General features: G+C 36.8%; 1 protein-coding gene across 4 annotated transcripts; it reads left to right on the top strand.

Moving 5' to 3' along the window:
• Positions 1-208: 208 nt before the first annotated feature.
• LOC104211291 (histone acetyltransferase HAC1-like) lies at positions 209-21979 on the top strand. 4 transcript variants are annotated; one of them, XM_070171851.1, is made up of 18 exons: positions 209-374; positions 1889-2201; positions 3240-3351; positions 3472-3751; positions 3853-4396; positions 4472-4995; positions 5145-6265; positions 7265-7561; positions 7759-8037; positions 11292-11420; positions 14100-14300; positions 14376-14518; positions 14621-14933; positions 16543-16682; positions 18208-18286; positions 18381-18773; positions 20554-20771; positions 21247-21979. In XM_070171851.1, the coding sequence occupies exons 2-18, from the start codon at positions 2011-2013 to the stop codon at positions 21359-21361; spliced, it is 5079 nt and encodes a 1692-aa protein (XP_070027952.1). In that variant the 5' UTR covers positions 209-374; positions 1889-2010; the 3' UTR covers positions 21362-21979. The 4 variants fall into 4 exon arrangements, with proteins under 4 accessions (XP_070027952.1, XP_070027953.1, XP_070027954.1 ...); XM_070171852.1 differs by having other exon boundaries at positions 209-534; XM_070171853.1 differs by having other exon boundaries at positions 209-538; positions 3853-4365; positions 4465-4995.
• The last annotated feature ends 3679 nt before the right edge of the window (positions 21980-25658 follow it).

Here is a 25658-nt window from a genome sequence, read left to right as displayed (position 1 = left end):
TCATCAATTTCTATACTACTTTTAGTTGAAAGAATTTTTTTTTATTGAATAAATTCTATAATAAAATTTATTTTCTTACTAATTGAATCTAACATCCATAATTCAAGTGTATCCTATAAGAACCGGAAAAAACCTTGTATTAGTAAAAAAGTTAAAAACATGCATCTAAAATAATTCCAAAAAAGTTATTTACTAACAAATTAAATTACACACACAGGAGTCTTCCAAACAGCAACTTTTCCCGATTCCCGTACAAAATCCCTTCCCCTGTTTCTGTATATCGTTTCGCGAACTTTCAATTTCTCTTTCTCCCCAACCTCTCACCGCCGATCATCACCGTATATCTCCACTACCCACCCTATCGGTCTCACAAGGTTCGACGTTAACTCTTGCTTCAATCTCCCCCCAAAAAAAGAAAAACCTTTTATTTCACTTCGATTCTTCTTTGCCACCGGCAATTTCTGTAAATTCGGGGGATTCCAGTCATATTTTTTCAGAAATTTTGAAATTCAAAATGTAATTGGAATGTTTTATGTAGGTATTTGAATTCAGCTTTCTTCAATTTCTCCAATGAAAATGGTTTTTTCCTTCCTATGTTTTAAAAATTAGGGCTTTATATGCTCTCACTGAATTCGGTAGGAAAGCTATGGTTTTTGGTGTGTTTGTTAGTTTATGTATAAAGTTTTGTTATTTTTTTTTTTCATTTTATATTTGGTTAACATAGTTGTGATTAGTTGAGCTTCTTTTTTCCCATTTCCCATTTTCTATTCTGGTTAAAATAGTTGGTGTCTGCTATATGAATCTTTGTATATCAATTTTGCTCTATTAAAGCCATGATCAGAGTATTGATCATAGACTATTATATCGGGTACCTGCAACCTCCTAGTAACACAGGTACCAGGTAACTCTGCTCAGGCTTGGATACATGAGAAGAAATCACACAGCGTTCTTTGCCTTTATTGCTGTTAACTTACTACAATGTTCCTTGTTTACCTGGGTTTGGGAACTGCTGTACAGTGCGAAGCTCTCATAGGTTGAGTCGGTGAAATTAGTTGAGCAGTTGATTTCAGCCTGAGTCTTGAGATATTGGGGCTTGATCATGCACCGATTTTTTTTGGCTCTATTGAAGTTCAGCTTTAGAGAGCATTCCCTCAGAGTCTCTTGCTTGATTGTACACATGGCTGATATAAGTGATTATACCATCTCACGTCTTGGATATGGTGAACGTAAATGTTGATCAAATATGGTTAATGTAATGCTGTTTAAACATGATATCAGTGCCTTAGACTGTGATTTTAACAGCAAACTAACATACTCTGTTTTTTTGTAAGAGAAATTTCAGTAACAAAACACAAAGTTGGTGTCGAAAATTATGTATATTTGTGTCTATGACTCACTCTTGTCCTACACATTCATCAGAATTTACTTTTGGTTATATGGCTTGTGTATCACTTTTTCTTGATTGTCATATGACTTGTGTATCTCCTTTGCCTCGAAATTGTCAACATGAGCAGTCACTGTTATTTATTCGGAGTCAAGTATTGTATTAGTTATTAGTCTTTCATTTTTTTTTCTGTTGTTGCTTATTTTATACAATGTTGTTGTTCTTTTGAATTTGAATCATGTGTAGAGTCTGTTGTTTAGCGAGGAAGTTAGTTGGAGTCCCCATCACTGGGAATGTATTGCTGTTCCTGTGCTTGTCCTGTTCATATACATGAGAATCGTTATTTGACTTTTTCTCTTTTTCTTTTTCAATGACATCATGTTGTAGCTACTGTTTTTGCTATTTCCCTCTTTCAAATTGCAATTTCTCTTGTATGCTTTTAGATTACGTGATAAATTAGACTCCCAACCCTTTATTTGTCTTTGGTTATTATTTCAACTGCAGGTTTCATGATATTCCCAAAATTGATTAAGCAGCTAATGAAGTATGGGATTCTCACCCATTTGATGGGGTGCTGATAGTCCACTTTATGAAGTATACCTTATTTAGAAGGATACAAGAAAGAGATGAATTTCCAGCATATGTCGGGGCAGATTTCTGGGCAGGTTCCAAATCAAAGTGGCACTTCTTTGCCTGGGCTAGCCCAGCAGAATGGAAATCCTTTTCCTATGCAGATGCAAAATCCAGGCGTCCATCGTACTATGCCCAACATGGAGTCTGAGTTCTTGAAAGCTCGCAAACATATTTCACGGAAGATGTAAGATATTATATTTCTTGTTTTTTTTTTTTAATTTGATTTAAAAATCAACAAAGGAAGATATTATATTTTTTTTTAAAATAAGAAGGAAGATACATTATACATCTTAGCATCCATTAATATTTTCCTATGGCAATTTCTTTCTTTCTTTCTTAGTCCTTATAGAGAAGGATGTGGAGTCGGATTGTGTAGACAGACTGAGGTGAACCGCTACTAATGACCAACTTATTAACATTAGTTAAACACATTTTCTTTGATAACTAAGTTTTTTTTCAATGCTGAAAGTTTTTTTTTGCTGCAGCACTTTGGTGGTCATATTTGATAACTAGAGGTTGGATACACATATTTTGTTCTTCTAGTTATTCCAGTACAAACTTATTTGAAAAGCTTTTTAAGGAGGCAAAACTTATTTGTTCTGGTCATCTGGTCAGACTCTTCTATTTGTTCATCTGCTGGGCTCCTTGCCATTCTTTTGCTCCTAAAGCACGGACTCTCTTGAAAGTTGTTTTAACAAGCTATTGTTCTGTTTTAGTGATGAATTTTTATAGAAGTATTATTGGTTAGGATTCTAGAAAGGACCTCAACTTCGAAATGCTAGAGTATCCAGTTGACATTTAAAGACAACAATAGAAGATGATGAAAGAGAGTATTTGAGGTGTTGTTTAGCTTCTACAAAAACTTGTGGAGGGGTTTGTTATCTGCCCTTCGGTACGAACTCTGATGCGTTGACTAATGACTTTTGGGAGGTAAACTCTATAAATACCCAGGGAAATGGTGTGTGAACATAAAGAGGTGCTTGAGTGCTTTTCAAGATTCTATTACATTGTTTAAAATGAGCCTAGTGTCTCATTATTCTAAAATTCTCCGTAATGTACTCTCTCTTCAAAAGGATGCTCTTGTTTTGCATTGTTCATGATTCTTCTTCCAAAATTTCCAGTTATTTGCTAAATCTTTTTTGTATGGAATTGATTCCTCTGCATTGCTGCTGAGTTATCTGATGATAGCTGATGCGAACTTGACAACCTTTTTATTCTCCAGCTATGAGTATCTCATGCGGCGGCAGCAGCAAACCCAGGAGATGCAACCACAGAGGGTTATAGATCTAGTTAAACGCCTGGAGGAGAGCTTGTTTAAGAATGCTTCGTCAAAGGTTTATTGTTGTTTCAGTTTTGTTTATTATAATATTGTTATGTTGTACAAGATGGTGCTATCATGAAAGGTCATTCTATTCATTTTGCAAATGAAGCTTCTTCTTTTTTCATATTTTTAGGAGGAGTATCTGGATCTATCTACTCTGGAAAACCGATTACTTGCCCTGATTAAACGCCTTCCTATGAATAATCATAACCAACAATTTTCCCAGATCAATTCGTCAACCTCCATTGGTACAATGATACCAACTCCAGGCATGCCTCGAAGTGTGAATTCGTCCCTTATTGGGACATCATCTGTCGACAGTTCTGTGACTGGTGGAAGTACTATTCCATCCTCTGCAGTTAACTCTGGAAGCTTCGTGCCGACAACCGATTTGCCCTCTGGCAGTATACATGGTGTTTCATTTATTTATGCTGATAGTAACTTTAAGCATTACTGTTTTCCAAATTCATAAGGTATTTACTTCACTCTGGTGTAACAGAACTCATCCTTGCAGGCCCCTTGGCAAATGGATATCAACAGTCTACATCCAATTTCTCGATCAATTCTAGTGGGAACAACCTGGTACCATCCATGGGTGGACAAAGAATAACAAGCCAAATGATTCCCACTCCTGGGTTTAGTAATAGTAATAATTCCAATAGTAATACCAGTGTACCGTCTTACATCAATTTGGAATCATCTAATAGTGGTGCTACCTTTTCTGGTGTTGATTCCACAACTGTGTCACAGCCACTACAACAAAAGCAGCATATTTCTGGTCAAAACAGCCGTATACTGCATACACTTGGCAGCCATATGGGTGGTGGAATCAGGTCAGGATTGCAGAATAGATCCTATGGACAGTCAACTGCGCCTCTGAATGGGGGACTCGGAATGATTGGGAATAATTTGCAGCATTTGAATGGTCCTGGAGCCTCTGAGGGCTATACATCAGCGACCATGTATGGAAATGCTCCAAAGTCGTTATCTCAACATTTTGATCAACATCAGCGACCAGTAATGCAAGGTAACTCCTCAGCACAACACATACCTTTAAGGTAATTCCGGCAATATACTACTTTCCATGTTTTGAGTATTGTGAGCTATTTCATTGTTTTGATAACAGGTGATAGATATGGTATTAGCAACAGTGAAACTTCAGTGTCGGGAAACTTGTATGCTCCTGTGTCTTCTGCAGGGACGGTCATTGGCAATCAGAGCTCGAGTGCTGTAGCCTTACAGTCCATGTCCAAAGCAAACTCAACTCTGATGAGCAATCAGTCGAACTTGACTGCCTCTCAGCAGATGCCAAATCTAAAGGTTCAACCTGTCGATCAATCGGAGAAGATGAACTTTCAGTCCCAGCATTATCTGGGAGATGACCATTTATCTTCTCGTCAGCATCAACAATTCCATCATCAACATCGATTTGCTCAACATTTAACCCAACAGAAGCTACAAAGTCAGCACCAACAACTTTTGTTAAGGAGCAATGCTTTTGGTCAAGCTCAGCTGCCATCTAATCCTGATACTCAAGTAAAATCTGAACCTGAAAATCATGATGATGCCCAGCGCTCACAGATCTCTGCTGAGCAATTTCAGTTTTCTGATATGCAAAATCAGTTTCAACAGAATACTGTTGGAGACCAATCTAAAGGTAATCAGTTGCTTCTCCTTTATTTAGTCAGCAGGATATCTGTTCATCACTTTCTCAATCTTCAGATCCAACACAACGACGTTGCATCCAAACCAGCTTATTGCTTCTTGGTTTAAGCTGTCGCTCTGATAGAGTTTATTCTGATGCAGCATTGCAGGGTCAATGGTATCCCAAGTCTCATGATGGGTCTCAGATACCAGATAGCTTCTTTGAACCGAATGCACAAGAGGAATTGCGTCAGAGAACTTCCACACAAGAGGAAGCTCAGCCCAATAATTTATCTACAGAGGGGTCTTTGGCCAGTCAATCTGTTGCTAATAGAGCAGTTGAAACCAATAATTCAAGCAGTACGATATGCAGATCTGGTAACGTTCCTCGTGAACGACAGTATCTTAATCAGAAGAGGTGGCTGTTGTTTTTGATTCATGCACGTCGATGTTCTGCTCCTGAAGGAAAATGTCCTGAAAACAATTGCATACATGCACAAAAACTGTTGAGGCATATGGAAAGATGCATTAAATTTGATTGCCCATATCCTCGGTGCCCTGAAACAAAGGTTTTAATTAATCACCATAAGCATTGCAAGAATGAAAACTGTCCCGTTTGCATTCCTGTTAAGAAATTTCTACAGGCACATCAAAAAGTGTGTGCTCGTCCTGGCTATATGTCTGATATGGCAAATTCTCGCAATGGTACTTGTAGAACCTATGATGCTGTTGAAACTTCTTCTAAGTTCGCTGCCAAGACGAGTCCAGTGGCATTTGAAACTCCAGAAGATTTGCAGCCTTCTCTTAAACGCATGAAAATAGAGCCATCTTCTCAACCTCTTGTCTTGGAATCTGAAAATCTTGTGCCAGTTTCGGCCGGTGAGTCTAATGTTTTACAAAATGCTCAGCTTGTTGAACAGTATGATGCTGTGGCAATGAAGACTGCAGACACTGAAGTAAAGAGTGAAACTCTTGCAAATGCTGTGCAAGTTAACCCTGGTAGTACCGATATAGCAAAGGATAGTTTGGATGATACATACACTCAAAGGCCTGCTGGTGATTCTGTTGCATCAAGTACTCCAGCTTGTCTTGTGAAGCAGGAAAATGTTAATGCTGACAAGGACATAGATCAGCCTAAACAGGAAAATACATCAGCGCCTTCTGAAAGTACGAGTGGATCCAAATCTGGGAAGCCTAAAATAAAGGGTGTCTCAATGATGGAACTTTTCACCCCAGAGCAAGTCCGGGAACACATTAAAGGTCTGAGACAATGGATAGGCCAGGTCTGTCAAATATGGTTTTCCTAAATTGGGATTGTTTTGCTCACGCTTTGTTGCCCGGCATACTTATTTACATTTGGAATTTTGCAGTTGATTGCTAAAGAACATGCCATTTAAATATGAGTTGATTTACTTTTTCTTTTCCTTTTCTAGTTAAGAACTCGATAGCCAGTTAGTTAAAAAAAACGGATGTTTGGTAACCTGAAGAAGTGGCCAGAGTTGCTTAAAGGATTAAATAGAGGGCATGTTTTGAGAAATTCCTTACTCTTTAGCAGTTCTACACCTTGACCAAGTATGCTAAAGTTTTAAGGGCATACTTTGAATTGAGTTTGTATTGCATTGGGCTGAAATGATTTTTCCAATGTCAAGAGCGTGCATTTTCTGTTGGTTGGGTCATATATATTTGTTGTCCTGGTCTCAATTGTGTCACCTGGGGTCATTGAAGCTGGAATGAACCATGTTTCAAATACTAGCAGAAGCAAAACGGTTCCTTTCCATATGTCTAAGGCTTTGGGAACAAAGTTATGTGGTACTTGTGCTGGTGGGAGATAGCAGGTACCCGGTGGATTAGTCTCGAGATGCAATTCAAGAACTTGTTGTATTCTAGCTGAAGTTGAAATCAAGAACAATGGGTAATTTGGGAAGTTATATTATGTATCTTTATTTTCCATCTAGTCAGTGAGTGGCTAATCAAATCTGTTAGACATAACTCGTTGTCAAGGAAGGTTTATCTGTGAGTTGTTGATGATAATGAAGTGCTATGCTATTTACAGGAATTGTGCTATTCTAACTTCTTTCATGTACTCCTTCTACCATGTTATGTAGACTTTATAAAACTGTTAATACTCGTCTTTTTCCTATTAGTCTTCAATGTGTGTGGTTCGACAAGTAGCTGATTTGTTCACCTCTACGGTCTTTATTCCAGTGACATGTTTGGTTTCATTTCTAATCTGCATGAGTAAACTCTTTCCATGATGAAATTCTGTTCTATTTGTTTGACAGAGTAAAGCGAAAGCAGAAAAAAATCAAGCAATGGAGCATTCTATGAGTGAAAATTCTTGTCAGTTATGTGCAGTTGAGAAGCTAACTTTTGAACCTCCACCCATATATTGTACTCCATGTGGTGCTCGTCTTAAACGTAATGCTATGTATTATACCATTGGAGCTGGTGATACACGACACTACTTCTGCATTCCATGCTATAATGAGGCCCGTGGAGACACCATTGTTGTTGATGGAACCACCATTCCAAAAGCGAGGATGGAGAAAAAGAGAAATGATGAGGAAACTGAAGAATGGGTATCTACTCTATGCATTTTATTTGACAAATATAGTATCTCTTTTGCTGTAGAAATGGGGCGTGGAAACTTGTATGGTCCATGCTTTCTGTCAATAACATGTGTTGTTTCTTCTAATTTTAAATTTTTTTCGTCTTAATTGCCAAAAACAATAAATTTTATTGGTCTGATCAAATCAGAGGTCACTGCTTTGTGCAGTGGGTGCAGTGTGACAAGTGTGAAGCTTGGCAACATCAGATTTGTGCTTTATTTAATGGTAGAAGGAATGATGGTGGGCAAGCTGAGTATACCTGTCCCAATTGCTACATAGCAGAAGTTGAAAGAGGTGAGCGCACACCCTTACCACAAAGTGCTGTTCTTGGAGCAAAAGATCTGCCTCGAACAATTCTCAGTGATCATATTGAGCAACGATTAGCTAGCCGTTTGGAGTGGGAAAGGCAAGAAAGAGCAATGCGTGAAGGAAGAGGTTATGATGAGGTAATTTATCAGGCCAATTTAAATGATTAATGCGTTGAGACTTGATTTCTCTGATCAGCAAAACAACAAGAACTACCATTTCGCCTCAGTCCTAAACAAAGTTATATGAATCCTCACTGACAATCTTTGTCTATTTAATTAATCTCAACCCAACATCATGCAAAATAAAAATAAAAAGTAATAGAATTTCTCTATATTTTATAATGGCATAAAATCTGTGATGGGGCTAAAAGACTTTTAGTTTTAGAAAGCATGCCCAAAAATTCAGTAAAATCTTATTACTTTATTAAAATTGAGTCTTAGAGAGCATAAGATCTAAAATAAACTCACTAACATCGCTAAAGCACATTTCCAACTAGTTGGTATCGCTTGTATTGATCTTTTCTTCCATTGTACTCTATCTTTCGCCAGTTTGATTGGATTCCAAGAGATGTTAGGTCTTTAGACGACTTTTCTGTGTGGTTTTAGGTCTAGTTCGTCCTCTTATACACCTTCACTCATCACGGTTCACACTTACAAATCAACACATTTGGAGGTTGATGCAGGACATGACCAAATCATCCTAAGCGACATTGTCTCAGTTCATCCTTTTTAAGTGCTTCTTGCACTTTCTGGCGGATGTGTCATGTTTAGTCTTATCTAATCTTGTATATACATCCATCTTAGTATTTGCATCTGGCATCTCGGGAACACTGATACTGCGGATGTGTGGACTTGTAACACCCTTACATTCACTCCCGTATAAATTACTTGGCGTATAACTGTTTTATCGAATTTACCTTTCACTTTGATAGGCATCCTTACCATATAACACTCTGGTGGCACTTATTCATTTCAACCACTCGATTTTAATTCCATGTGTAACATCCTCGTCTATCCTTCCATTCTCCGGGAACTAAGAGCCTAAATATCTAAATTGTTTGCATTTAATTACCACAACCCTGTCTAATCTCACTTCAGTCTTCTTATGAAGGCTAAACTCGCAGTGCACATATTCAGTCTTACTTTTACTTTATCCTAAAACCATTACTCTCTTGAGTGCTTCTCCATAGTTCAAGCTTTTGGTTGACATCATCGCGGTTATTGTCAAGTAGCAGTATCATGAAATGGCATGCACGGTTACGGGTAACTCCTTTGTATTTGCTACTACTATGATATATTTGACTTGAAATTTCTTTCTCCTCCAACATCCACCGAAGTACCTTTTTTGGTACTCTATCACATGCTTTCTAGAGGTCAATGAACACCATGCTTAGATCTTTCTGCTCCTCACGGTAAATTTCCATCAATCTTCTTAGCAAGAATATAGCCTCTACTGAAGATCTAAAGGGAAAAAATCCAGATTGATTCTCCACCACTCTTGTAGTGTCCTAATAGATGAAGATTAGGTGTGTACACTATTCCATTGGAGAAAACGATACCTAACTGTTGAGTTCAGTTTAAATGGCTTGGCTTGTTGGTTTTTCTGTTTTTTCCTGTAATTTCGAAATTATTATTTGATAAACTGGTTTGCTTTTTGATATTTTGTACTGGAAATTGACCGAACTAAGTGACTCTTAAAAAATAAAAAAAGAATGTATATTTCATAAAAAGGGACGACTTTGATTAAAAAATAGAAGAGGAATATATATGTGTGTGAGTATATATGTACACATTTTTGTGTTCATTCCCCTTAGATCTCCCTCAAATAGTAGTCCAGTGCCCACGTTATCAACCCTCGCTATTTAGCTTGTGTCTGTCTTCACTCCCTCACTCATCTTCCCAGCTCCCTTTACTCTCGCCCGTGCTTGACAACATAGCTAAATGCAGCTTTAAGCACCCTCCTCCAACGGGCTCCTTAGTGATCTCCAGTTATGCTTCTCTCTCTTGTGTTCTACATGTTTCTAGATGTGCTTGGTTTTGAAATTTGTGACGGATCTTTACTTTGCTATTGATATCTTTATAATATCTTTATGTTTCAAAACCCCATGGCAGTGATCCCACAAAAAAGAGAAGATTAAAATCCCTAGTAGACTATGACTTGCGCAGTGGAAAGGGCTTAAGGCCTTTGCTTTGGAGCTTAAGTCCTTTAATTTATCATTTGGTTTCTCTCTCTCTCTTCTCCTCCTCCTCTTTCTTTCCTTTTCCTTTTCCCCTGTTGAGTTGCAGAGTTGTCTGAACATGGGCTGTGTAAGGGCTTCCTAAGGGGTTTATAAAGGTTTTGGGCTACTCCATCCATTCCCTAAGATTTTGTAGTGGAAGCACATTCTTTCGCATGGTATTAGGCTGCCTTAGGTAAGCTCATTCTCTCTCTGGTAAGTCGCATTAAAATTCACATGTGAACCCAAAATTGGGTTACGTGTTTTTTTAAAATGAAAAAAAAAGAACATGTAATATTTTGAATTTTGGATGCTCAGATTTTCTCATACTCCCCTTCAAGTTGCTGATCTTTCTTCTGATATGTTTTTTGCTTGCTTGTAATCTTGGCTGTCTTTCCTCGTCAATTTGTTTCATTTGTACTCCTTCATGGGTAGGAGGTCATTTCAGTCAATCGATTACTGGGAGAGAGGTGATATTCAAATCTTAAGAATTTCAGATTAAAAGCAAACATAAGATTGTGTTGGAAAATCTCAAGAAAGAAGAAAAGTTGAAATGGACAAGAAAAAGAGCTTAAGAAAAAAGAAATTGGCCCATTCAAATTGTCCCAACTGAAGTTGTAACTGAGCGGTAGTCGAATTCGGTTGGCCTCACTTTTTGAAATTATAAACCGAAGTTCAGACACTAAACCGAATAACATTTCAAAACTGATATAACTGAATGAACAGCCACTCTTGATTCCAAAGTATATACAAGGAGGTCAGTTGGAACGTATAAGAACTAATAGGTCCAGACATCCAAAATCAAGGCCTGCTCTGTTCTGTGGATGCTGCATTTGTTTCTTTCAACCGATATTGTTGTTATCGTCCAGAATATTGATTAGATCCAGCCTTCTAGAGGAAAAGACTAGAAATTAAAGTTCTAGGATCCTGATCTACGGTTATAAGCGGTTGGAGATGTTTGGAAGTGAATTTGCATTTGTCTGTAGCTTATCGGTTTTAGCTAATTAGTGAACAGGTCACTGTCATCAGCCTTTTTCTGTCAATGCTCCTTTCTTCTTGGTAAAAATATCATCTTTAATTTTTGTAACTTCTGTCTCTGCATCTAGTGATTCGTAGTGGTGTTAGCAAGTTCACTTGTGCCTTCCTACCTTAGCTCCTGCTTATACTGGTTTCCAGGTTCCTGGAGCGGAAGGGCTTGTTGTAAGAATTGTGTCATCAGTGGACAAAAAGTTAGAAGTGAAACCACGGTTTCTTGAGATATTTCAGGAAGAGAACTATCCGCTGGAGTTTGCATATAAATCAAAGGTACCTTCATGCAGAATCATTTAACGTCAAATTTGGGTTTAATGATTTGAATGAATGTCATGTTGTTAGTTTCTTTTTTTTTCCATCTAAAAAAAGAAAACGTTTTTTTATGTTAGAACTAGATCTTTATCTGGCACTGTTTTACTGAGAATTAATTGCAGGAGGATCTGAATAACTTTTTTTTTTTGTAAAGGTAAGATAATTTATAGATAAAAACAAGCACGAAGGATGTTGCAGGTGTTCACTATTTAAAGAAGCAAAAACAGCAAAGCGTGCCCGTTTTAGTCTAATCTCCTAGTCTTTTAGGGCCTCTAACATCTTAAAACTGTTTCAACATCATTTACACATTTTGATCTACACCATGAGAAACACAAAAGTATACATTTAGACTTTATGTTAACGGCAGATTCAGTGAAGTCGTCAAAACAGCTACTGTTTCTTTCCGTCCAAATAGTCCCACCAAATATATGCGGGTCCCCTGTTCCACCACCTATGCTTGTTCTTTCGTCGTCTAATTCTGTTTCAGCATCTTAGCAACTCAGTCGTTGAATAGGCATGACCCAATGCAGACCAATGCCTTAGAGCATAAGGGGTTTGCTAGAATGCTGGCAGGGGAAGGAAATTGAGAAAGACCTGAAACAGGTCTGGATCATTATCCCTCTGGGCATCCTTTGGACGCCATGGCTGGTGAGGAGTAAAGCTTGTTTTGAAGGACAAAAAGTCATATTTCTAGAATTAAGAATAAGTGTTTGCTTACTTTCTTTCTCGTGTAAGAGGAGACATATTGGAAGTATGGATCAGTATATGGATTTTTTAGAATTGTTACGAGGAAGGAAGTAGTTGCATATTTGTCGTAGTATAGTATCTTCTGGTCTTTGTCGAGTCCTGTACCTTTCTATGCCATGATACCTTCAAATAATACCTTTACCATTTCAAAAGATGACCAAATGCGGACCAGTAATACTCAGGAAAAGCTGCCACAGTTGGGCAGTAACTTGGCAGTGCAAAAACAAATGAGAATTGCTTTTTGTTTGTTTCCCATGTAGGAGGCATTTACTTCATAGAACCAGCCGTCTTTCTGTAGATTCTCTGAATATAAGCTTTAGTAGAGCTCCAAAATGTCCTCCTTGATCTCCTATGTTTCGTAGGGGTAAGGTCTGCGTACACACTACCCTCCCCAAAATGTCTTCTTGAGCCAAGAGTCTTTCGGAAACAGCCTCTCTACTCCCTCGGGAAAGGGGTAAGGTCTGCATACACACTACCCTCCGTAGATCCCACTAGTGAGATTTTACTGGGTCGCTGTTGTTGTTGTTGATCTCCTCTGTTTCGTCCTTCAAGACTCCATTGACTTCCAATCTCCCAATGTAATTGTATTTCTTGTTAACATTGGTCACCTTGTGAAAGAACTTGGTATTCTATCCCTTGCGTCAACCACAAATTTCTCGATCTCTGTCTCCAAGCAATCTCTTCGTATTGGCAATTTCCTCTACTTCCATCTGTAAATTAGCCCGGACCAACAATTCTTACTCCTGAATTATCATTTTGCAGTGCACTATCCAACTGTGCAACTTGTGCAAGAAGTTCGTTTTTTATATTTTCCAGACTTCCATAGTTGCTTTTGTTCCATTTCCTCAGCCTTCCTTTCAGAAGTTGTAATTTTTTTGACGGTACATAATCTGGTGTTCCAGTTATCCCAAAGGAATTCCACCAAACATTATCCCTCAACGCCCAACAACCATTTTTCAAACTTGAAATAGGATCAGCTCCCAACAACCTTTCCCAGTCACTACATAGAATTCGTATAGGAGCATGATCCTCGTTCCATTGAGTAATAAAAAGAAAACAATTTTAGATTTATAGAGATAAGGGCGGTTATTTAAGTAGTTGAGCATATTTCTAACTCGTACCAGTGTGAGGCTAGTCTGATAGGATTTTGTCTTAGACTGCTAGTGGTCAATGTTGTGTTCATACTACTCTTCCGTTTTCATAGTGTCGGGCCTTATTTACTGGTTATTGTTTGCCTTCCATCTATTTACTGGTTCTTGTGATGTTATTATTTTTATGGTTTTTGTTGATGGTACTGATATATTGTCTCTTTTCGTCTTCTTGAGCCGAGTATCTATCAGAAACAGCCTCTCTACCCCGAGGGGTAGAGGTAAGGTCTGCGTACACACTACTCTCTCCAGACCCCGCTTGTGGGACTTTACTGGGTCGTCGTTGTTGTAGAGATAAGGGCTGGTGTGCCATTAGAAAAAGCTTTTTACGCGCAAAAGGTGATGGCATCATGGTCCTGTCTATATCATATTAATTCGTTTCATCTTCCATGACCCGAAATATTGTCTCAAAAGTTTCCTTCGGATCTTGAATAGCCTTCAAATTTACTTTCTTTAATCTCCTCCGTTGTCCTCTGCAAAGAAGGTGTTCTACCTTCTTTGGAGGACGTTTGACATCCATAAAAGTTTTGATCATACTATTATTGTGGGAGGCCAAGTTTCAAAGGTTTGTTTCTGAAATACGATTGTTTACCGATTAATGAAATGCCAGATAATGTTCAGACATTGTTATGTCTCAATATGTTTAACTCTGGCATTATCCTCAGATAGGAGTCTGTCTTGTCCATTTCACTTGCAATTTGGCGATAATTGTTTGAGTTATGGACTGAAAAGTTGCATTCTCCAGGTGTTATTGTTATTTCAGAGAATTGAAGGTGTAGAAGTGTGCCTCTTTGGCATGTATGTTCAGGAATTTGGATCTGAATGCCTACAGCCAAATCATCGCCGTGTTTATCTCTCGTATCTAGATTCTGTTAAATATTTCAGGCCAGAGATCAGAGCAGTGACTGGAGAGGCTCTCCGCACATTTGTGTACCATGAAATTTTGGTGATCTTTCTTCACATCAATTCCAATGTTGATTCTATATATTTGTTGTATATTAATATATTTGATTTCACTCAGATTGGATATCTAGAATATTGCAAAAAGCGTGGTTTCACGAGTTGTTATATTTGGGCATGTCCTCCATTGAAAGGTGAAGATTATATATTATATTGCCACCCCGAAATTCAGAAGACCCCAAAATCTGACAAACTCAGAGAGTGGTGAGCTTAATAATTTTTTCCATATAGATTACATATTGCTGTAATATGAATTTTTTTCTCATTCTTGTTACATTGATTAAACTAGTGTTTCTCATATTTCAGGTATTTATCAATGCTAAGAAAAGCTAAGAAGGAAAATATAGTTGTTGATCTCACTAATTTATACGACCATTTCTTTATATCCACGGGAGAATGTAAGGCTAAAGTTACTGCAGCTCGTCTACCTTATTTTGATGGGGACTATTGGCCTGGTGCTGCAGAGGATATGATTTATCAACTTCAGCAAGAAGAGGATGGGAGAAAGCAGCATAAGAAGGGAACTATAAAGAAGACCATAACAAAAAGAGCTCTAAAAGCATCTGGTCAATCTGACTTGTCTGGGAATGTATCTAAGGATCTGCTTCTAATGCACAAAGTAATTTTAATTGCTAAACATCTTCGTTTACTCATTTGCCTTCTACTTTCTATATATTGGCTATTTGGTTGATTGATTTGCTGTTATTATGGGAGTTGTCGCTCTCTGTTTTAAAAGGCAGAATTGAGACTCGCCCGGGGCTCGCCCCGGGACTGAGCACTCGTAAAACGCCCCTGGGCTTATGTGTGGGGCTTAGTTCCGTGAGACTTATGCCTCGGCCATTGGGGCTTACACCACATCCCGGACACGCCCAACGCCCAGTGTACTGGCTAGCCTAATAGAACTTTATGCAATTGTATGTAACTAATCTTGTTAATCCTCAAATTTTCTTAATAAATCGTTGACTATCCAATACTTTTTTCCTAATTATAAATCATTAAGTTTAGAGTATTTTATGTCATAATTAAAGTAAAAATTATTGCACGTTATCCACTAAGACTGCTATGATAGTTAATTTTAAATAAAACTTTCATTTAAAAAGTATTTATTTATTAACTTTTGTATGTCTTTACTATATAATAGTCCATAATTTTTTTATAATTATTTTTGTAAATATTATTTTTTTCATGTTTATGAGATACAATACTTATTAATTTAATAGGTCAGTATTATCAACTATTTACAAATAATTAGTTATCGTGGTATTGTATGGTGAATTATGTGTCACTTTATGAACTCGTTGAAATTTAAAAATGAACGATGCTTGAGAATCACATTTAAATTATGAATTATGTTTTTATATAAATTCTCTTTTAAATACAAAGCATATTAAATAGAAGGAGTATTTAAGAAAAATATCAAATTATAATATCGAAATTCTTTCAGGATTCATTACTCCTTAAGAGATACATATAAGATTTCGTATCGAATACATTATTTTTGATGTTTGAGTTGTAACGACGTTGCAGCTAATTTGCATAATATGATATATGTCATACTTTTCGTATTATTCACAGTTGAATTATAATTTATAAATATTTTAAATAGATTATTTGTTATAATTTTGTGATTTTAATGTAATTTTTATAATTATTTTTTATTTTATACTATCTTAAAATTCTTGAAATTAGTAAAATTTAAAGATCCGTGGGACTTACACCCCATGTCTCAGGGCTTACGCCTCGCCTCGTCAGAGGTAAAACGCCTCACCTCACGCCCCCGCCTTTTAAAACATTGTTGTGGCTTGCAACTCCCGAGCAATTAAACTATGATTAAGTATTACGCTTTAGAGTGAATTTTGCACTCGTTTCTGCATCCAAAGGTGTGCCTAATGGTTAATGAAGTAGGCGAAATTCATGGGATAGCAGGATTCAGAACCCAGCAGGGATAGAAAGCTAGGTGACCTTTTCCTATCTGCCTCTAAGCTTTGATGGACAGGAGTTACGCGGTGCCTGTGATAGTGGGAGGTAGCAGGCACCTGGTGGAATAGTCGAGTGTGCACACATGGTGGTCTGGATACCCCCTTTATCAGGAAAAAAAACTGTTGCACTTGTTTATCATCTTAATGTGATGTTCTGTTTCTGTTTCGCTTTATTTTTATTCTTTGTTATGAAAGCTGATAGTACTGCATCTGCACTTTTAACTCTGTCCATTTTTTTACTTGCCACAGCTCGGCGAGACAATTTCTCCAATGAAGGAGGATTTTATTATGGTTCATTTACAGCACGCATGCACCCATTGCTGCGTACTAATGGTATCTGGAAATCTTTGGGAGTGCAAGCAATGCAGGAACTTTCAGCTCTGTGACAAGTATGGATCTCATCTCTATATGCTTAGAGTTGTAAAAGTTCTCTGGTTGTTTATGCTCGTTGCAACCTTGAATGTGGATTCGTAAAAAGTTTACTCAGTTGTAGATAATGTACTGTTTTGTTTTTTCTCCACGCACACGCCGAATGAATTTAAGTCTTAGTTTAATGCCAACTGCATCCTTGATTTGGTGAAAGGGATTTAAACCAGACACTGGTCTGCAATTACCAAGTGTTTCTTTATTAGTTTAAGTATTTTATGCAATCTCAGAGCCAACCAGAGAGCTCATGTGAAGAAAGGTATTACGTCTATACGAGGCTAGAAAAGACACTGTATAATGTTCAAAGCAGGAAACAAAACATAAAGGAAGGCAGAGGCCTTAAAATTTTTAAAGCAACTAGCTTTTTTGTCATTCCTCTGTTACTCCAGAAATGGAGTTGTGTGCTGCATGTTTTTCAGTTTTAAGTTTGAACCCCAAGCACAATTTTTCTGGAAATGTAGCTGTGCACTGCATTCCCAGATTCTATATGTTTTCTCATTTACGAGGCTTGAACTTCTACTGTCTGCAGTCAGTGGCGGACGCACGTGGTGGCAAGCGGGTTCAACTGAACCCGCTTCATCAAAAAATAATACTGTGTATATGTATAAATTACGATTAAAGCTGCGTAAATTTTGTATAAAATTTTATTTGAACCCACTTGACAACTACTATTTTACGACTAAAGTTATGTACTTCTAAGATTGAACCCGCTTGCACAAAATCCTGTGTCTGCCATTGTTTGCAGTACAACTCATTGAATGACACGCCTTCAGTTGCTCATCATTGGTGTGTTTCACCAGTACAGGTGAGTTGGGAAATGTAGTGTCATTTGGTGGTGGTTGTGCCATTTTGCCTCTTTGTGAGCATGAATTAGATAGATCTCCTTCTCAACAATCCATCTTGCTGGCAGAGAAACAAAGAACCCCCTGGCGGGGTTGGGGGGTTGCTGCCTAGGTGGGAGATCTTTATGGAGCAATTTTTGGTTCCGGAGACCTTATCAACCCCCCCCCCCCCCAAAACCCCTTTTCTTTTCCCTTTGTGGTGACTGGTGAAAGCTAGGTATCTTTAATATATTTATTGATTGAAGTGCCTAAAAATTTTGATGCTGTGAAGGTCGAGATTATAGTATAAAGTCTGTTCAATAAGAGCATCTTTAAAGACCCAAATAATGAGAAAAGTATATCATGTGAAGCTCAGTTTTTAGCTGCACCCTTCCCTGGGTAGGTTTAGCTCAAATGGGTCCCTAGTTTTTTCATTAATTTTTTTTATAGCTGACAAAGAGATGACGTATTGATAAATAAATTAATCTTAGGAATTTCTAGGAACGTTAAAAAAAAGAAAGAAAGAAAGGTTGCAGTTACATTTTGTTTTTCCAAGTTCTTTTTGGTGTATGAAAATTTTCACAAAAGAAACCATTTGAGGATATGATAGTTTCATATTCCTAATGTTTTCCTTTGTAACATTTGGTCTGTATTGGTACTGTTTCAGGTGCTATGAAACTGAGCAAAGACTTGAAGATAGAGAAAGACATCCTATTAATCAAAAGGACAAGCACACACTTTATCCAGTAAGTACTTCTCCAACACCCCCCCCCCCCCCAAAAAAAAACCCGTAATAGGTATTGGGTTCCATGACTGAGAAATACGATGAAAATTTTCCAGTGTGAAATCAAGGAGGTACCTCATGACACCAAGGATGAAGATGAAATTCTTGAGAGTGAGTTTTTTGATACAAGGCAGGCATTTTTGAGCCTTTGTCAAGGAAATCATTACCAATATGATACCCTGAGGCGTGCTAAACATTCCTCAATGATGGTCCTTTACCACCTTCATAATCCCACTGCACCAGCATTTGTGACAACTTGCAACATTTGTCACCTTGATATAGAAACTGGTCTAGGTTGGCGGTGTGAAGTTTGCCCAGATTATGATGTTTGCAATGCCTGTTATAAAAAAGATGGTGGAATTGATCATCCTCATAAGTTGACTAATCATCCATCCCTGGCCGAACGTGATGCACAGAATAAAGAAGCTAGGCAACTACGAGTTTTGCAGGTGCATTCTTCTTGGCCCTTATTTAATTTGTTGTTTCGTGCTGCTTCCTATGTTTGGTCTATGAAGTCCTCTGTTACAACTCTTGGGTCAGTTCTAGATCCCTGTCACCTACCACAGCTTTGTTCTTTCGGAGCACTTTCATCCTCTTTGAATAACTTTATGTTAGTCCTAGTTCACTGCAGCTTCTCTGTAGTTCTCTCCTCATGTTTGATTCACTTTAGGTTACTCGACACTCTTCTTCTTCTTCCTTTTTTTTTTTTGAGATGGTAACATTGTGTATTAATATATAACAGTACATAGGTTGTACGGAAACCATATTTACAAGAGAACAAAAAGGGAAGAATAACTGATCTACGATCCTAGCAGTATTTCTTCTAGGATTGATACAGTATCTTCTGGACACTTCTGTTTACACCAAAAAAATAAGAAAGTAGAACGCAATTCAGTTTGATCTTCTGCACTGCGTTGCTACTGTCTTCAAAACACCTAGAGTTTCTCTCCTTCCAGATTGTCCACCATATACAGGGACAGTCCTCCATCTATCTCTGTCTCTAGCTGCAGTTCCAGCTTCATCCCAACTAGTAAACACTTCAGTAATCTTACAAGGCATTGTCCATGAGATACCTCTGAGATTAATGAAGATCTTCCATAGTTGATCTGTTATCTTGCTGTGTAAAAATAGATGGGTCTCAGCTGTTTCCCCGCATAGAAAGCACCTTGAGCACAGTGGAATTCCTCTCTTTATGAGATTATCCTGGGTCAGAACTGCCTCCTTCGCTAGTAACCAAGTGAAACAAGATACCTTGTAGGGTATCTTGACTTTCCAGATATGCTTCCATGGCCAATTAGTAATCTGGAGATTAGTGTGATTTAGAATCTTGTATGCAATATTCACCTTACAGATGCCTCTGTTGTGGCCCTTCCACCATAGTGAATCCATCCCATTTTCAAGTCCTTTGAAGACTTACCAGTTGCTTGTACAGCTCAGTTCCCAATCATTCAACATTCTTCTAAGTATCAGATCCCAACCTTGAGGAGTCCGCATTCTTCTAGGTTACCCGTTATTCTACTACCCACGTTCCTATGAAATAATCTATTGTATAGCTAAATGTTAGTGTATCACACCTTAAGGCTGAAGTTTGTACTTGCTAAAAATTCCTGAAACAATTGTGTTTTTGGACAAATAAATATTCTTTCATTAATAACACGCCGAGATGGTGAAGTATGTACAATTTAGCGATGTTGCTCAATGACAATCACCAATCAAAATTATCCCAATTATCTCTTCTTTGAGTAGTAGTGATGATTGTTTCATTCATTTTCTTGAAAATACTGAATAGCGTGAATACAAGGTCTTATTTGTTATGTGAATTTGCAAATTTGCACAACAGGTCTGTTCTTTTGAAAAACCTTTTTACTTTGAAGATTAGAGCTATCCAAGACCGTTATCTTTTTGCAAAACCTTTTTCTTTTTCAATTTTTTTTTTTGACAAATGTTATCCAAACAGCTCCTTGAGAACTTCTTGATTGAACATCTGGAAATTCATTTGAAAGAGAAAAGTATTAAATGCTTTAGCAGTTCTCCATCCTAATTGAAAAGATAAGAGGACAATGATTAAGCGATACCTTACGGTTTAAGTAGGCATTCTATGATATCGATGGCTCTGTTGCACATATAAATGAAATTATTTTAGCCAGATTATATTTTCTTCCATTTTATTGAAAATATATATACTAGACATTTGAGATCTGATATGATTTCTCCCTTTTAACTCTACAGCTTAAGAAGATGCTTGAACTTCTGGTGCATGCTTCTCAGTGCCGCTATCTACATTGTCAATATCCAAACTGTCGCAAAGTTAAGGGGCTTTTCCGCCACGGTATACAGTGCAAAATACGAGTTTCAGGAGGTTGTTTACTCTGTAAGAAGATGTGGTATCTCCTTCAACTGCATGCTCGTGCATGCAAAGAATTTGAATGTCGTGTTCCACGTTGCAGGTTTGTTGGTCCTTACATTTTTGTAACCAATCACTTGCCTTTGATAGTGTCATAATAATTAATTAAATGATGATTAGCCAATGCTATTGTTTCCTGCTATTAACAGCAGTAGCTACTACGAGTAGTAATCAATCAGAATCAAACAACTATGATTCAACCCAAAGTGATTGAGGTTGGCTACATGAATCCTCTATACCCCATTTCGGTCTATGCTTCCGTGGATTAATCATAGTTATTGAATATTTTTTATGCTTGCAATCAACCTGCGGCAACCCTCTTTTATCTAACTGGGGATTGGTTATGCTTTGCATAGGTCATATAGGTGGATTTTAGTGATTCATAGATTAGCAAAAGATTTTCATAAAACACAATCACTTTATCTCCCTTTCCGCCTCTCCTTTTTGGCAGTTCTCACTTTTGAATTTCAGCTTAAATTAACAACATAAAATTTGCTATATTTCTACCCTTTATACAGAGATTTGAAAGAACATCTGCGGAGGATGCAGCAGCAATCAGATTCTCGTCGGAGGGCTGCTGTCATGGAGATGATGAGACAGCGTGCTGCAGAGGTTGCAAGCGGTTCTGCGTGAAGATATTGTACATACTGCAATAGGCGTTGTGCTTTAGTCTTATTGGAGGTAGGAGTAAAGAAGTAAGGAGGCGTTGGACAAACCTGCTTCGAGCAAACAGGGTGTGTTCTTCCCTAGGAAGATGCTCTCCCATGGCAAAAGAAACTGGACGTGTCTGGTTGACTAATGATTCTTCCTTCTATGGCACATCTTTGGATTACCTCTATTATGTTGGTTATAGATCCAAGCTTCTTGACAACCGTTCCCTGGGGTATAGCATGCCAACGAGCTCATCCGCCCGTGGCTCATAGGTGATTCTTTGATTTCATTCTCTTTGCATTCTAGCAAAAGCAGCCATCATTTGATGGCAGATGTAACATAGCGTATTATTTAACTTGAGCTTGCACTGCAGAGGGGGCAAATCAGTTTTTCTTTGGTGAAATTGTTTTGTTCCGTTCCAGTTCAAGGGTTCTCAAACTTAGTCTTCCATTCTATGGATGTTTCCCTTATTTAAAGATGCAAGAGTTACAAGTAGCAACTTGCACTTGATTCAGTTTTGCTAGCCAAAATGTACACAGTATGAGTGTAATTATTTCCTCATGTTTTCCTTTTCAAGTGACAACCTTACTTCCCTCCTTAGCTTGACCGGCAATAAATTGGATTTTGATTAATGTTATATGACACAGTTTCTAACATATAAAGATTTAGGACTCGTACTTTGTCAAATTATAGTTAAGTATTGTCCCACATAGATTGTATATTCTATCCACTTCGTTTCGCTCGTTCTCTTTCCTTCTGCCTGCAAATTTTATAGATTTATATTACCTTGACTTACTATTTGAGAGAATCAAATTGATAAAATCGGTGATAGTGTTATCAAAATTAGGTTTCTCGAAATAAGACGAACTACAAGAAAACATGTTAAATAAATAAATTGCGTAAAATTCTCAATATGAACTAAGTTATAATACTGACATTTTTCTCAAGAGATTTCTAAAGTGATATTTGTTTATTCCTAAAACAAATTTATTTTTACAAGGATTAATACAAAATATGTTAAGAAATAAAATAGATGAATATGACAATATTTATCACTCAAAAATCTGCCTTCCAACATATATAGGTAAATTTCTGATCAAGCAGCAATTGAAAATACGAATACTATTGTAATAACTTATCAAAGTTCATGCGGCAATTATCGAAAGAAACAAACTTTAACACATAGAGGGACATACTACCATATATAAGTAGTAGACTTAAATAGAGAATTACAGACAAGAAAATACGAATAGGACAATACTAATATTACAACTTTGGAATAGAAAAAGAGTTATCCAGAGATAAAGTTAATCGTCTAAAACTAAGAATTGCTCATTTCCTTGTCTGCCGACTCCCTCATAAGCAGCTGAAGATGGCTGTTTTTTTTAGCTTTTTTTCTTTGACAAATAAAGTGTACACTTGAATACTTTGTTTCTCAACGATACTTGCTTGAAGTGCATACTTTCCTTCTTTTTATTCATTTTTTTCATGTGCTCATTTCTATATGATGGGGTCCATATATGAATCTCCGATCTTTAATTTCATTCTAGTCCAAGTGTTGACAAGTAGTGATTTGTTGATTTTCTCCAAATTTTATTATTTCCTTCAATGCAAATAGAAGATTAGTACCATAATCTTTTTTATAGGCGGAATGACTTCCTGACCACTTAAACTTGCATCTATTTGTAAAGCCAATAGACGAACTTGCAACTTTCCCATTTAATCACTCCTACTTGATAAATTGGGAATTGTAAATGCCTCCACCAACGCGTGATCCTCAACTGCGCTGTCAAAGATGACACGTCACATTTTAAGCCTTTTATTGTTTGACACGTCTAATGAGTATGTCCCATTTTATAAGAATTAATTTATCAAAATTTAAAATTCTTTATCATTCTCTTCTTCTCCCATAAGCATCCTTTCATCATTATGGGAATACAAGCGGAATACCTTCAAATTTTGCCTACAAAATCTCTTATGCTATTGTCTTTTAAATGCCTCTCTGAAAATCCTCCTTCATTACTTCTTCCCTATAATCGTTCCTCGCTTAGACCACAATACAAAGATTGACAAAAAAAAATACCGGTGCTTCACTTTTTTGACACCGACAATAGACTAGATCAGAGAACATGAACGACATACCACCTGAAAAAAGAAGTCACCAGAAAAATTAAGTCGCTATCCTCTCTGATTATCCCTTTTTTTCTTCTCGAAACTCTCTCTCTTAAAACCATCCAAAGACCAAATCTAAAAAGAAAGATGCTATACGAAATGCTTTAGCCGATCGTCTTCTTCGATGGTACTATCGAAAAAGATCCAAATCTAAATTTACACAACAGAGAAATTACCAAAAAAGGCAAAAAAAAAATTTCAAATTCTTGATTTCAAGCCTTTTAACATAGACCCATGTCACTGAATTCAGCAACCCAAATCACTTTGTGAATTACAAAATTGAAAACTTTATTAATAAAAAAGAGAGAAGAAAGTGAAAAAAAAAAAAGAATTCTACTAAACAAGAGTCTTTGAATCTAGATTTGATGAGTATCCATTGAATTATTCCTATTCTGATGCTGAAACAGAAGTTGGACGGAGGATGGGATGAAAGAGAGGAGAGAGTGAAAGAGGTGTAGCTGGATATAAGGGAATGGTGACAAAAGAAACAAGGGTTCTTTTGCTTTTTTTTTTTTCTTTCCTTTTTTTTATTTATTGTCCTTTTTGTTCTTTTATAAAAACTAATCAAAAAAATTGCAAGTTACGTGCCTAATAGCAGTGATGTGCACGCATTATTGCCATGTCATCTACACCTCCTCCACTTAGGCATGGTCAACAGTCAAATGTGTTTATTAGTTAAGAGAATCATGAGTTTGAGTGTTCAAATAGGAAAGTTTAAAGTTCATGTATCGGGTTTCAAATGCCCTACAAGTCTAAGTGGTCAAGAAGTCATTCCGCCTTTTTTATATAACAATTAACTTTATGCATAATATTTTTATTTTTTTATCTTTATCAAATACCCCTACACTTAGATATTTCTTTGTGCTCGAAGAAATTTATGAGTTGCTCCTTTAAAGAGAAAAGATCATTTCATCAGTAAATACAGGATTCCCTTGAAGTTTAAATTGGGAATATTCATCAATCGACCTTTGTTCAAGATAATCATAAAATTAGTGTTTGTCAAATGACAATAGGTTGCCCAATTTGTAGATCTCTACTAATATAAACTAACACTGATCATAGAATCTTGTAGGACTTTTATTAGATTATAACATAGGTTGAGTACTTTGGTCGGATATTAGAGATATATTTTTTATTTAAGTGACTGACGAACTTGGCGTTTATGAAGGATCTCAAATATATTTAATCTGCTGTCATCCTTTACTGCAGTCTTCCCATATATTTTGAGAAATGAGTACTAAATGAGTCTTTTCATTTTCTTCTTCATATAAAGTTTTTTTTTGAATTGTTCATCAACCATATATATATAACTTCTTTTTTTTCATTTCAAGTTTAGAGTTTCCATAATCTCTTCAACTTTTCTAGTGCAGTAACATGAACCTGAGAACTTATATTTATATACAAGCGTATGCAAGCGAAATTTTCCCTTGTGATTTTATACAATACAAGGTTGAAATGTGTTAGTGAAGTTCATGGTAGTTTATTGAAAGAACAAGCAATTTGTATAATGACTCAAATGGAGGACATTAGGGATTTATTTAATTAATGATTGTAGTGTTTGGCTAGACAGGATTGAAAGAAGTCCTACTTCATTTTCTAGATCGGTGATGGTTAGGATTTCGCCTCAATAAACAAGACGGGGCAAGTTCTAGTAAAAAAAAATTAACACTTCATTTAGATGATGAAATTGAACTAATTGAAATTAGAATGTCCAATACTTTACTGCTGAATTTATACAAAGTTAATAAAGCAAAATCCAAGATTACAGAAATCATTCCAAAAAAGATTTTAAAGCATGCACCAAGTGATATATACTTCAATTTTTAGCTTATTCTTAGTACGCCTGCATTCCTTTTGAACAAAAGAAAGAAAAATGATAGGTCTTATGACATAATTGCTTAAGTCGGCATTTCATATGACATAAGGGCTTATGTCAGCATTCTTATGACATAAGTGCTTACATCGGCAGATTAAATTCTTTTCTTATGACATAAGCGCTTACGTCAGTAGGGCATTCAAATGCCTACAAAAGGGGTCTGCATTTTCATTTGCAGATCATCCCTCAACTTCTTCTTTCTTTTCAATTAACAATGAGCTATTCTTTGTG

This window comes from Nicotiana sylvestris, chromosome 4, assembly GCF_000393655.2.
Source record: "Nicotiana sylvestris chromosome 4, ASM39365v2, whole genome shotgun sequence".
In the NCBI taxonomy this organism is placed as follows: Eukaryota; Viridiplantae; Streptophyta; class Magnoliopsida; order Solanales; family Solanaceae; genus Nicotiana; species Nicotiana sylvestris.
The sequence above is the reverse complement of the archived record's forward strand: the minus strand, read 5'-3'. Positions and strand labels throughout refer to the sequence as shown.